Here is a 13,950-nt window from a genome sequence, read left to right as displayed (position 1 = left end):
GATACAATCCAACATCAACAGTGCAAGTATCCTGTTGAGCTTCATGCAGATACAATCCAACATCAACAGTGGGAATACTGTGTGGCAGGCATTGTCTGATTAAACTCACAAAGGTTTACTATTTAAAAATACATGTTTTAGAATGTTTCCTAGTAAGTAGTACAATAAATGTGACACTGAATGTGGCTTGACACTATGCAGTGTGACACTGTATGCACTGTTTCACTTGATGCAGTGTGACACAAAATGCGAAGAGACACTGTATGCAATGTTTAACTTGATGCATAGTTACACGTGATGCAGTGTGACAGTAGATGCAGTGTGACAGTAGATGCAGTGTGACACTGGATGCAGGGTGACACTTAATGCAGTGTGACAATGGATGCAGAGTGACACTGGAAGCAGTGTGACACTTGTTGCAATGTTACACTCTGTGCAGAGTGACAATGGATGGATTGTGACACTGGAAGCAGTGTGACACTCGATGCAATGTGACACTTAATACAGTGTGGCACTGGTTGCAATGTTTCACTGGAAGTAAGATGACACTTTGTGTAATGGGATGCTGGTTGTAATGCGACACTGGATCAGTGTGACACTCGATGCAATGTGACACTCGATGCAATGTGACACCTTATACAGTGTGGCACTGGTTGCAATGTTACACTGGAAGTAAGATGACACTTTGTGTTATGGGATGCTGGTTGTAATGCGACACTGGATCAGTGTGACACTCGATGCAATGTGACACTCGATGCAATGTGACACCTTATACAGTGTGGCACTGGTTGCAATGTTACACTGGAAGTAAGATGACACTTTGTGTTATGGGATGCTGGTTGTAATGTGACACTGGATCAGTGTGACACTCGATGCAATGTGACACTTAATACAGTGTGGCACTGGTTGCAATGTTACACTGGAAGTAAGATGACACTTTATGTAATGGGATGCTGGTTGTAATGTGACACAGATCGTGACGCTGGATGTGACAATACTTGAATATCAGAAGTAACTAGCACTCCCTCCTCACAATATAGTCAATGACTTGTTGGTTAGACTGAGGTGTGGATACAGAGTTGAATGCCTGGATGGGATTCCATCACCGCAATAAAGCAATCTTCAGCTGGTCGCTTCATGGAGGTGAAAACTTATATGTAAGTAGGAGTTAAGGAAAGCTGTTGCCATTCATTACATCAATTAGCTTATGGCAGGTCATGATTAAGCTTGGGTGACTAGTGAAATTTAAATCTCGACTAGTCGCGCCTAAAATAGTTGCGAGTTCGACACTAGTTGTGATTAAGATTGTAATTCCAAAGATGCATTGCGGCACATTGTTTTCCGCAGGCTCAATTAGTAAAACTCATGCTGAAAGGATTGAAGGACTGTGTCACTGATGTCTGATTGTATTTCGAAAGTAAATTGTTTTCGTGAATAGTCATGAGCGACACAATTGGTTCACCAACCAGGAAGTCGCAACTATTTTTGTAGTAGCTGAGGCGGCACAATTAATCATGTAGTCGCGACTCGACTTATCGAACGATAGTTGCGACTTTAACACTAGTTGCCATTAATAGTCGCCGAGGGGAGGTCAATACGAGATGGATTGAGCTGAAGGGGGTGTGTCTAGTTTCACTAAACACACTTTCACCAATCAGTCTAAGTTTTACTGGTCACATAATGTGCATATGCACATGTTTAACGAGGTAACCAATTAAACGAGGTACTGTATTTAACAACAGATTCCATTATTTGCCTAACTTTTTGGAGCTTCGTTGCCACAATCAGAGATGCAAGGTGCAGATGCAGGTGTTTAAAAAAATCTGAAAAATTTTGTGGCGACGTTTTGGACACTTAATGCAGTAAACCACCCCAACCTCGCAGCCAGAAATAGGGACAAACCTGGACTGATTTGTTGTGGAGGTGAACGTACGGAATCTAGTTTGGGGGTCAAACAAACTTTGGGTCGCACAAAAAAAAAATTTGGGGGGGGGGGGGGACGATCTTACCCGCTAATTTCTGCCCTTAATAATACCTTTTTTTCGTCAACAGCCATTTGCATGGGTTTGTGATTTGAAGATCGGTTGTATAAAAAACTTATTTTGCAATAAAAATATTCGGTCAGCAACGCACACTTGGAAATAGCGCGGAGGTAGAAATCATGTACAGATATTATGTAGGCTGGTAGGGTCCTACCTAAATACTTCCTTGCCGTTAACTCGTCAACTCCTCAAATTTGTTTTTAAAATCCACAAAAGAGGCATAGAACTTTAATGTTTTAGCTTAAGGAGAAGTTTCATAAGTTTTAGGTAACATTTCAGTATAAAAATTTAGGATTTTTTTTGCTTGTGAAAAAAATTATCTCTCTGCAGAGCAGTCGGCTGCCATTTGGCATTGTCACAGGCTTGTACAACACGACAACAGAGGGCGCTTTTCTGCATTTGGAATAGTCTTGACCCAAGTTGTCAATGATCGGTACTGCATGGTGTATTATGTACTGTGCTACGTGTAAATTGATCGGTGCCGTCTTGGGTCAAGACTAAAACTTTTCCATGCCTGCCATATCTGCGTGGTTGAGAGTTGACGGCGAATTGACTGACACAAGCGAGTTGATGGCGAGTAGACGGCAATGGACCCTTCCCATGAAATATGCTAATTACGTTAACATTTACGCATGCATACAGACCCTATTAGTTGGCAAATGCCATAGAGTTGTGCACTAAGCAGACGTGCAATCGCGTCTGCGTCACGCAGCCATTAGCCGTGTACAAAACAGCGCGATTTTCCCTCATTCTGCCAACAAAAATGTTAGTGCGCACGCGCTGTGTGCAATTTACATATTTCATGGGAAGGGTCTATTAGTAAGACCGGGTGCATGCGTTGTGATTCGCGCGCGATTGCTGACGATACCAGACGGGATTGTGTTAGTTTCTCCATGGTTTTAACGGCGATTTTCAAGTTTTTCAAATTTAAAAATAGTGATTTTGGGGGTTAAAATAGGAACTCACTGCAATTTGCCAATGCTCTGGAAATCTACCATACGTGTAGTGTGATGGATCATGAATATTCTTTAATCCCCAATGTAATTTTAACATCTATTAAATCGATGCGGTACCCACTGCTTAAACATAGGATTCAAACTGCCACTAGCTACCGGACGATCTTGGTGAGGGTCATGGGTTCAAATCCCACCCAAGTAATATGCCCGAGATTGTTCACAGGGCTCTGGTAAGTACCGAGTATACATACAGTGCTAAACACACATCGATGTAGGAAGTACTGAGTATACATACAGTGCTAAACACACATCGATGTAAGTAAGTACTGAGTATACATACAGTGCTAAACACACATCGATGTAAGTAAGTACTGAGTATACATACAGTGCTAAACACACATCGATGTAAGTAAGTACTGAGTATACATACAGTGCTAAACACACATCGATGTAGTAAGTACTGAGTATACATACAGTGCTAAACACACATCGATGTACATGTAAGTAAGTACTGAGTATACATACAGTGCTAAACACACATCGATGTAAGTAAGTACTGAGTATACATACAACGCTAAACACACATCGATGTAAGTAAGTACTGAGTATACATACAGTGCTAAACACACATCGATATAAGTAAGTACTGAGTATACATACAGTGCTAAACACACATCGATGTAAGTAAGTACTGAGTATACATACAGTGCTAAACACACATCGATGTAAGTAAGTACTGAGTATACATACAGTGCTAAACACACATCGATGTAAGTAAGTACTGAGTATACATACAGTGCTAAACACACATCGATGTAAGTAAGTACTGAGTATACATACAGTGCTAAACACACATCGATGTAAGTAAGTACTGAGTATACATACAGTGCTAAACACACATCGATGTAAGTAAGTACTGAGTATACATACAGTGCTAAACACACATCGATGTAAGTAAGTACTGAGTATACATACAGTGCTAAACACACATCGATGTAAGTAAGTACTGAGTATACATACAACGCTAAACACACATCGATGTAAGTAAGTACTGAGTATACATACAGTGCTAAACACACATCGATGTAATTAAGTACTGAGTATACATACAGTGCTAAACACACATCGATGTAAGTAAGTACTGAGTATACATAGAGTGCTAAACACACATCGATGTAAGTAAGTACTGAGTATACATACAGTGCTAAACACACATCGATGTAAGTAAGTACTGAGTATACATACAACGCTAAACACACATCGATGTAAGTAAGTACTGAGTATACATACAGTGCTAAACACACATCGATGTAATTAAGTACTGAGTATACATACAGTGCTAAACACACATCGATGTAAGTAAGTACTGAGTATACATACAGTGCTAAACACACATCGATGTAAGTAAGTACTGAGTATACATACAGTGCTAAACACACATCGATGTAAGTAAGTACTGAGTATACATACAACGCTAAACACACATCGATGTAAGTAAGTACTGAGTATACATACAGTGCTAAACACACATCGATGTAATTAAGTACTGAGTATACATACAGTGCTAAACACACATCGATGTAAGTAAGTACTGAGTATACATACAGTGCTAAACACACATCGATGTAAGTAAGTACTGAGTATACATACAGTGCTAAACACACATCGATGTAAGTAAGTACTGAGTATACATACAGTGCTAAACACACATCGATGTAAGTAAGTACTGAGTATACATACAACGCTAAACACACATCGATGTAAGTAAGTACTGAGTATACATACAGTGCTAAACACACATCGATGTAAGTAAGTACTGAGTATACATACAGTGCTAAACACACATCGATGTAAGTAAGTACTGAGTATACATACAGTGCTAAACACACATCGATGTAAGTAAGTACTGAGTATACATACAGTGCTAAACACACATCGATGTAAGTAAGTACTGAGTATACATACAGTGCTAAACACACATCGATGTAAGTAAGTACTGAGTATACATACAGTGCTAAACACACATCGATGTAAGTAAGTACTGAGTATACATACAGTGCTAAACACACATCGATGTAAGTAAGTACTGAGTATACATACAGTGCTAAACACACATCGATGTACATGTAAGTAAGTACTGAGTATACATACAGTGCTAAACACACATCGATGTAAGTAAGTACTGAGTATACATACAGTGCTAAACACACATCGATGTAAGTAAGTACTGAGTATACATACAGTGCTAAACACACATCGATGTAAGTAAGTACTGAGTATACATACAGTGCTAAACACACATCGATGTAAGTAAGTACTGAGTATACATACAGTGCTAAACACACATCGATGTAAGTAAGTACTGAGTATACATACAGTGCTAAACACACATCGATGTAAGTAAGTACTGAGTATACATACAGTGCTAAACACACATCGATGTAAGTAAGTACTGAGTATACATACAGTGCTAAACACACATCGATGTAAGTAAGTACTGAGTATACATACAGTGCTAAACACACATCGATGTAAGTAAGTACTGAGTATACATACAGTGCTAAACACACATCGATGTAAGTAAGTACTGAGTATACATACAGTGCTAAACACACATCGATGTAAGTAAGTACTGAGTATACATACAGTGCTAAACACACATCGATGTAAGTAAGTACTGAGTATACATACAGTGCTAAACACACATCGATGTAAGTAAGTACTGAGTATACATACAGTGCTAAACACACATCGATGTAAGTAAGTACTGAGTATACATACAGTGCTAAACACACATCGATGTAAGTAAGTACTGAGTATACATACAGTGCTAAACACACATCGATGTAAGTAAGTACTGAGTATACATACAGTGCTAAACACACATCGATGTAAGTAAGTACTGAGTATACATACAGTGCTAAACACACATCGGTGTAAGTAAGTACTGAGTATACATACAGTGCTAAACACACATCGATGTAAGTAAGTACTGAGTATACATACAGTGCTAAACACACATCGATGTAAGTAAGTACTGAGTATACATACAGTGCTAAACACACATCGATGTAAGTAAGTACTGAGTATACATACAACGCTAAACACACATCGATGTAAGTAAGTACTGAGTATACATACAGTGCTAAACACACATCGATGTAAGTAAGTACTGAGTATACATACAACGCTAAACACACATCGATGTAAGTAAGTACTGAGTATACATACAGTGCTAAACACACATCGATGTAAGTAAGTACTGAGTATACATACAGTGCTAAACACACATCGATGTAAGTAAGTACTGAGTATACATACAGTGCTAAACACACATCGATGTAAGTAAGTACTGAGTATACATACAGTGCTAAACACACATCGATGTAAGTAAGTACTGAGTATACATACAGTGCTAAACACACATCGATGTAGTAAGTACTGAGTATACATACAGTGCTAAACACACATCGATGTAGTAAGTACTGAGTATACATACAGTGCTAAACACACATCGATGTAGTAAGTACTGAGTATACATACAGTGCTAAACACACATCGGTGTGAATGGGCGGAACCAAAATGAAGACTCTGTACCAGTTGAGTCTTTCATGAAGGTCAGTTCGACAAAACTGACAATATTTTTAATAATTGTTTTTGAAATGATAATTGAAATGTCAATGTAAACATCTAAAATAGTACAACATTTTAGAAACAACATTGAAAGGTGCAATTGAAGTTTGATACACTTCTGAACCTTGAACTTTGAACCTTGTATAATTGATGTTTCAAACTGAGCTGTAAGAAAAACCTTAGTGCGATGAGTTTGTATATTTTGTTTAAGGAAGCCAAATTGAAAAAGGATATGAAGTGAAGTCAAGCTGCTGTCTGAGTACACCAGTCAATATAAACTCTGCATTATGAACATCTGAAATCAAACCGCATTTTTAAACAGTCAGTCAGTATAAATTCTGCATTATGAACATCTGAAATCATGCAAACAGCATTATTAAACAGTCAGTCAATATAAATTCTGCATTATGAACATCTGAAATCAAACCGCATTATTAAACAGTCAGTCAATATAAATTCTGCATTATGAACATCTGAAATCAAACCGCATTATTAAACAGTCAGTCAATATAAATTCTGCATTATGAACATCTGAAATCAAACCGCATTATTAAACAGTCAGTCAATATAAATTCTGCATTATGAACATCTGAAATCAAACCGCTTTATTAAACAGTCAGTCAATATAAGTTCTGCATTATGAACATCTGAAATCAAACAGCATTATTAAACAGTCAGTCAATATAAATTCTGCATTATGAACATCTGAAATCAAACCGCATTATTAATCAGTCAGTCAATATAAATTCTGCATTATGAACATCTGAAATCAAACCGCATTATTAATCAGTAGAGTTACCAGACTATCAAAGCAGTAGCTTTCAAAGGCCTAAGTGGCCAGGCAGTGACTAAACACCTTTTTCACTTGAAATTAAACTTCTCACCAACTATTAAATAACAGTTTTTAAAGGGGCTATGTACTTTTTAAAACTACAGCACCTTTAAGGTACGCTTTCTACAATCATTATCTTAAAACGGTGTAAATTTAATGTAAATTTTTGTAGGACAAAAAACACAATGTCCACAGGTTTACATTAAACTTACAGTTTGAAGATAATGATGGTAGAAATCTTCCCTGAAAATATTACTTGCTGAGGTGCTGTATTTTTGGAGAAATGAGTAAAACAATGTCATGAAAATAATTTTCGTCTCAGTGATCATGAGACGAAAATCATTTTAGCATGTAAAAACGTATTTTCATGACATTGTTTTACTCATTTCTCAAAAACTACAGTACATGTACCTCAGCAACTAATATTTTAAGGTACGCTTTCTACTATCATTATCTTAAAACGGTGTTGCCTGTGGACACTGTGTTTTGTGTTACAAAAAGTACCGAAATCCTTTACCATGAAGCCATTGACTAGATTGATTACTAACTGGAAGTATTTACCAATTTTATGACGGAAGAAATCTCTGCACCAAGGTAAATCATTTTCACAGCTGATGACAACGAATGCAGATGCACCCATCGTGCTCTGCATAGCACTGATCTTAGTAAGAGATGGTCTGGATGTAAGAAGACGTCCACCTGCTGTCTCTATTATATCTCTTATTAATGTAGGACCCGGCTGCACACCAGGAGTTAAGTACAATGTCACATCCTGACAAATATAAAAAGTAAGTGAGTCAAGAGCAATGGAGAGATACATAACTCAGGTAGAGACAAGGATTAAAATGCACAGAAATACAAAAGGACAACTAGAGTAAGAGACATCATAATAAAAATGGAGAAGGGCTGGACCCACTGCCCGAAGAAATGACAATACATGGACAACAAGAATAATGGATTGGCAATCAAGGACAGGGACAATTAATGAGGAGGGCTTCATCTTACACTGGGAGACTCAGCCTTTTAACGCTGATGATGAAGTAAAAAGCATGATCAAACATTGTCAAATGCAAAATACAGGTGCGGTCAATTTGTGGGGAAAACAATAGACAGATCCATTCGGCTCCGCCCACGACGCACGTGTGAGCAAGAACACATGAGCCCATCCATTGCCTTTCTGCACAACTCTGACGCGCGCCAAACATACGCGCACGCATGTCAGCCTTTATTTGTCGGATCTTTTTTGCATTGTGGATGGTCAATACGCAATGGGACGGAGCTTAATGGATCGGTCTATTACATTCCAAACCTAGAGAGAATTGTTTTGTCTGAAATACTGTCAAGTTCAGAAAATGATACTTGAGGACCCAACAAATCACCTTAACTACTTTGACAGGTGCAATAAGCCATTTGCGTATTCGATTTGAATATTGTCTGGTACAATAACGTGCTTTATCACACGTTACCACCTAAATTTGAATCCCTCAGACTATGGAGACAGTTGCTAAGTCGCATGATTCGGGGGCAGAATTTTGTGTAATTATGTTAGAGATGGTGAACACCCGTACACAATTCTGAATGGATGCGTTTGGCACAATGGTATCAGGGTCTGCTCATCTGGAGGTTGTTTTGCAAAGGCTTGCCCTGATTCATATGACATAGCATCTGACTCTATGGTCTGTTGAATTCAAATGTAAGCAGTACATTGTGACTAAGCAAGTCATTGTACTAGACATTATTCAAATCTAACTCACAAATGGCTTATTGACATGGAATAAGCATGTAGGAATTGATTGAGAACACAAGTGTCACGGCTGGGGATTTCAAAATTACCTTGAGTAGTTTACGTTGACTTGCTCGTGCCATAGATTCCTTCAACTTGAATAGGAATATCTTCTCTGCGTCTGGATCACTCAATGTAAAGTTAGCCTCATCTGTATCACATCAACGAGTTAAAATCATCAACATCTAAAGAATATGTAACATGCGCAATTTGTAAATATCCAGAAACAGGTATATGGGTCTGTACATTTTTGTACAGTGAATGTTTTAAGTTCATTCCTGAACTCCCATGCTATTCAATCAAAACGCAACAAATTTTGTGCCATGATGTTGGTATATGGATGTGTAATCTGCTAGGAATTTGATCTTTTGACTAACCAAAAACTCATGTTCTAAGTGTTAACCAAATTGTTACAAGTCTTGCTTGAAAGGGTAAAAACAAGAAAGGAGACTTTAATAGCACGTCAATGAAATGAAGAGACTTCAATATTTGTCTTCTTTTATTTGGACTCTATCTACTGGAAAGTGAATGCAGCTCAAATAACATTAGTAACTTGTTCAATTCTTGTAATGTGATTTTACCACAGCTTACACGGCCCAATTTTAAAGAGCTGCTAAAGCACAAAAAGCAGCTAAGCATAACAAAACTATGCCCAGCCAAACTAGCGTGTCACATGTCATTGGACCCTGGTCTATTTCACCTGGCATTGTGCCATGATGTTGATAAACCAGGGGTGGATTTCACAAAAAGTTAATACTAGTTTTATCTCGAGTTATGGTGAGTAACTCGTCCTAACTTAGGTTCAGCTTTTAGTTTTTAATATCTCCTAGGACTACTCCTAAGTTAGGACTAGTCCTAACTCTTTGTGAATTGGACCCCATAGCTTACTGATTTCACCTGGCATTGTGCCATGATGTTGCTTTATGGATGTGTAAGCCGCCATACTTACCCAGAAACCATCTACTTTTATAGCTCTCCTCAATCCACATTGGAGTCACAATGAATCTACAGACAGATACACCACTCAGGAACTTGACAGTACGAGTCACTTTACTAGAGACCAGATGAGTACACGCTCCAATACAGTCTGTTACATGTCCACCAAGCTTCTCAAGTTTCTGAAGATGCAAAACATTCAGTTTAATGTCAGTCTAAATAAGCCTGGGATGGGTGACTGGTGTAATAATGTCGTAGTCGCGACTACTGATTGCTTGGTTGAGTCGTGGCAACCTTTTAAAAAAAATATTGGTTAATCATGCCGCTGTGAGTACTACAAAAATAGTCGCGACTTTCTGCTATGTGAATCAATTGTGTCGTTCAGGACTATTCACTACAACATATTTTACTTACGAATCACAATCAGACATCAGTGACATAATCCTTTTTATCTTTTCTAATCCTTTTTTATGCAAGTCGCCTGACACACAAGGCCTGAAGGCCACTTCAAGGTGTGGGCTACAATTATTTTTTTCCAGAGGCCATTGCCACCTACTCCTAGGGCTGAAACAGAGTTACCCCTTTCACAGTCCATACGAATGTAGGCTTGGGTATCATCAATTCGAAGCCTGGCCGGTAGAGCAGAAAGCACTACCTCCCCAATTTAATGTAGCAAGTGTCACGACCGGGATCCGAACCCACACCCTGCTGATCAAACACCAGTGCTTGAATCCGGTGCTCTTAACCGCTCGGCCATGACACTGCCAAACATTTGCCACACTGCATCTTGGAAATAAAAAATTGGTCGTGTCAAAGTCGTGACTAATTGAGGCACAACTAGTCAAATAAATTCCACGAAGCGCCCAGGCCTAGCCTAGTTCAAAATACTACGGATCACATATTGTGGCTCCCATAGGCCTAAAAATATGGAAGTTTTGCTCGCCTTTGAATAAATCCTCAAGATAAAAATATGAAATGAAAACCAGGAAAGTAATGAAAATGGACTTTAAACTTTGGATCAACTGTTTTTCTTGCTCGTTGTATCCACCAAACATATCTGCGGAAAAGTTTATGCAGATTAGTATTTTAACTGCAGTCTACATTTGAGTTTAAATAAAGTTTAGTTCCAAATTTGGTTTAACAGAATCTTTTGGAAAAAAATATCCAGAATAACGGACTTATGAAGTAAACTATACTGCATCAGTCAACTGCATTCAGCAGTCAAGGAGACTGCACTCAAGCTCTGCTGCTTCTGATCAGCAGAGTACGATCTTGACATTTGTGTCCAAAGCAAGACACTTAACCATTATAACTTCATCCTTTGAATGTAAAGCTGTAGGTCCAGTGTGTTGTGTAATTCACATTAGAACCCAGTTACACTTATCATTAAGAGAAGGAGGTTTGCCCTGGTGTTTTCTGGTACACATTGCAAAACAGCACCCTGTAACCCTTGCGTGCTGCTATGTGAATATTAAACAAGTCTACAGGAGGCCTTCAGGTGTGATCAACTTGATTCCAGAACCAATAGTGTAACTGATCAATTTGGTGTCTGATTTGTCTCTATGTAATGTTATGAGTATTGAGGCATATTTAAACTTGTTCTTACCTTGACTAATTCAGGAATGAGCCGGTTATCAATGCCTGTAAACATGACATATGGGATCTTATCTGGATCCAGAATACGTGGTGATCCTTCCCAGTCATCAGCACTCATACTGCCTTTCCTATCGACACAAAATTGTGTAAACTGTTACATCACATAATAACTACATGTAGTTCTTATAATGTGCATTTCACAAAAACAAGTTAATGCATTTTGAATACGTGCCTTGGTCATTGGGCTAATAACATTCCTTTAATCTTTCTCAGCTCCCTGGGGAGTATACAGCCCTGAGCTGCCGTGGCGCTCTGAATGTTTTTTCAAACACAATATTAACCGCTACCCTCACAGGTACCCATTTATACCCAGCTGTGTGAAGAGAAGCAGTTATAGTAAAGCATCTTTCTCAAGGACACAAGTGCCATGACAGGGACTTGATTCCACACTCCAATGACTTAGCCACCAGAACTTAAAATCAATGCTCTTAAACCACTCAGCCATGACACCCTTTGACATCACATCTACATTGTATCCATACATGTACACATCTTACTAGATTCTATTCCCATTGGTGATGGTCTCCATCCTTACGCTAAGTGGAGTGTCGTGGCCGAGCGGATAAGAGCAGCGGACTCATGAACTGGTGTTTCTGTTTGCCAGGGTTTGGCTTCAAGTCCCGGTCGTGACACTTGTATCTTTAATAACCAAGATACTTTACCATAAATGCTTTGTCCTACGAATGGGACATGAAGCCATAGGTCTCATGTACTAGGATTGGTAGTACATGTACAAGTAAAATAACACAGAACACTTATAGTGGAAGATCAAGGGTTATACCCTGTGTTTCTGGTTCACATCGCAAATTAGCAATCACCTTGTACACAGGTTTGCCCAGGCTTGCCAGCTACTACAGTGATATGAGGTATCCTCAGTTTCATTACCAGAAATATATGATAAATAAAATAATAAGAATTGAAGGTGGAATGAAGAGTAATAACATTTTGTAACATTGTTTTTACTGGTCATTTCATTATTACTAAAAGAGGCCTATAACACGTCATTGAGCTTTACTACAATGTATAAACATTTGTACAACCTTTGCTTCTTGGCGATGGGAACTCCTTGCTCACATTTACGCTTCATGATCTGCCCTGCCTTCTGCCCAAGGTTAGACAGAAACTTCTATAAAAATAAATAAAAAATGAGTCAGCAACGTTCAATTGATCATTATACTCTGGTAAACCCTGACAATGTACTTACATGTATGCCAATCTGTGATTATTCAAGAAGCTTGTTAAACAATGAGATAGAAGGATTATTATGAGTCAAAGCAAGACCTACATGCCATTTTGTTTGTATCAATGGACACAATGTCTTAAAATAAGAAATGGTGTTTCGTTACATATAAACCACAATGACCTGTGGTATAAATAAAAAGTAATTTTGAGGCCATTACCCTACACGACCCATCTTGTATAAATAATGTCATTGCAGATGACTTGGTTCGGTCATAAGCTAATATTATTTTAATCCATCATAGTCAAGAAAGTGTTGCTACAGTGTAGTTCAAATCGCTGGAACTTGTTCCGTAAGATACAGTTGATATCCATGAGTGTATATGGTACAATCAGGTTTCATTGATCTAGTGCCAATTCATTGACCTTTACCACCTGCTGTGTATACGTGGAAACACTGTACTCAGTCTGAAAGATTTAACACTCTGCATCATTTTGTAACCAATGCAATTATTGTGCCATATATTACAAATTATTTAAATTAATAATGTGACTACTGATCTACATGTAGGTTTAGCCAAGTTGATGAAACAATATCAAATCAAATCTTGTATTGCCTTAGTGTCAACAAAATTGTGTCAACTGCAATTCCAGTGTAAAAGTATTTTGAAGACCGTTCCTTAAGTACATGTATGAGATGGACTGGACTGAGAGTATCTACAACAACACACAGTTAACTCTTTGCCCAATAACGATGGTTTGTTAAAACCTACAAGGAGTTTTACAGCTTATTGGATTTAATCTTGGCACCTTTTGATATACTGGCTCTGTATACATGTAGGATGTCTCCCATTTCAGGCCAGGCATTTAATCTTTGGGAAGGCAAGGCCATATACATTTTGCAAAGGGCACTAACCACTTCCATTGGAAAAT

At 38.3% G+C, this 13,950-nt stretch overlaps 1 protein-coding gene across 2 annotated transcripts in view; it reads right to left on the bottom strand.

Moving 5' to 3' along the window:
* Positions 1–1,024: 1,024 nt before the first annotated feature.
* The window catches only part of LOC139942520 (PAX-interacting protein 1-like), a 38,392-nt gene continuing 25,466 nt past the window's right edge, over positions 1,025–13,950 (bottom strand). For both annotated transcript variants that reach the window (XM_071939336.1, XM_071939337.1), the window contains 7 exons: positions 12,879–12,964; positions 11,789–11,906; positions 10,196–10,364; positions 9,297–9,397; positions 8,025–8,235; positions 6,867–6,926; positions 1,025–1,158 (listed from right to left, as the gene is read on the bottom strand). In XM_071939336.1, coding sequence (XP_071795437.1) covers positions 1,136–1,158; positions 6,867–6,926; positions 8,025–8,235; positions 9,297–9,397; positions 10,196–10,364; positions 11,789–11,906; positions 12,879–12,964 — 768 coding nt within the window. In that variant the 3' untranslated portion in view covers positions 1,025–1,135. The remainder of the gene's footprint in view (positions 1,159–6,866; positions 6,927–8,024; positions 8,236–9,296; positions 9,398–10,195; positions 10,365–11,788; positions 11,907–12,878; positions 12,965–13,950) is intronic.

Source organism: Asterias amurensis, chromosome 10 (genome assembly GCF_032118995.1).
Source record: "Asterias amurensis chromosome 10, ASM3211899v1".
In the NCBI taxonomy this organism is placed as follows: Eukaryota; Metazoa; Echinodermata; class Asteroidea; order Forcipulatida; family Asteriidae; genus Asterias; species Asterias amurensis.
Note: the sequence above shows the minus strand (reverse complement) of the source record. Positions and strands in the feature narration are given on the sequence as shown.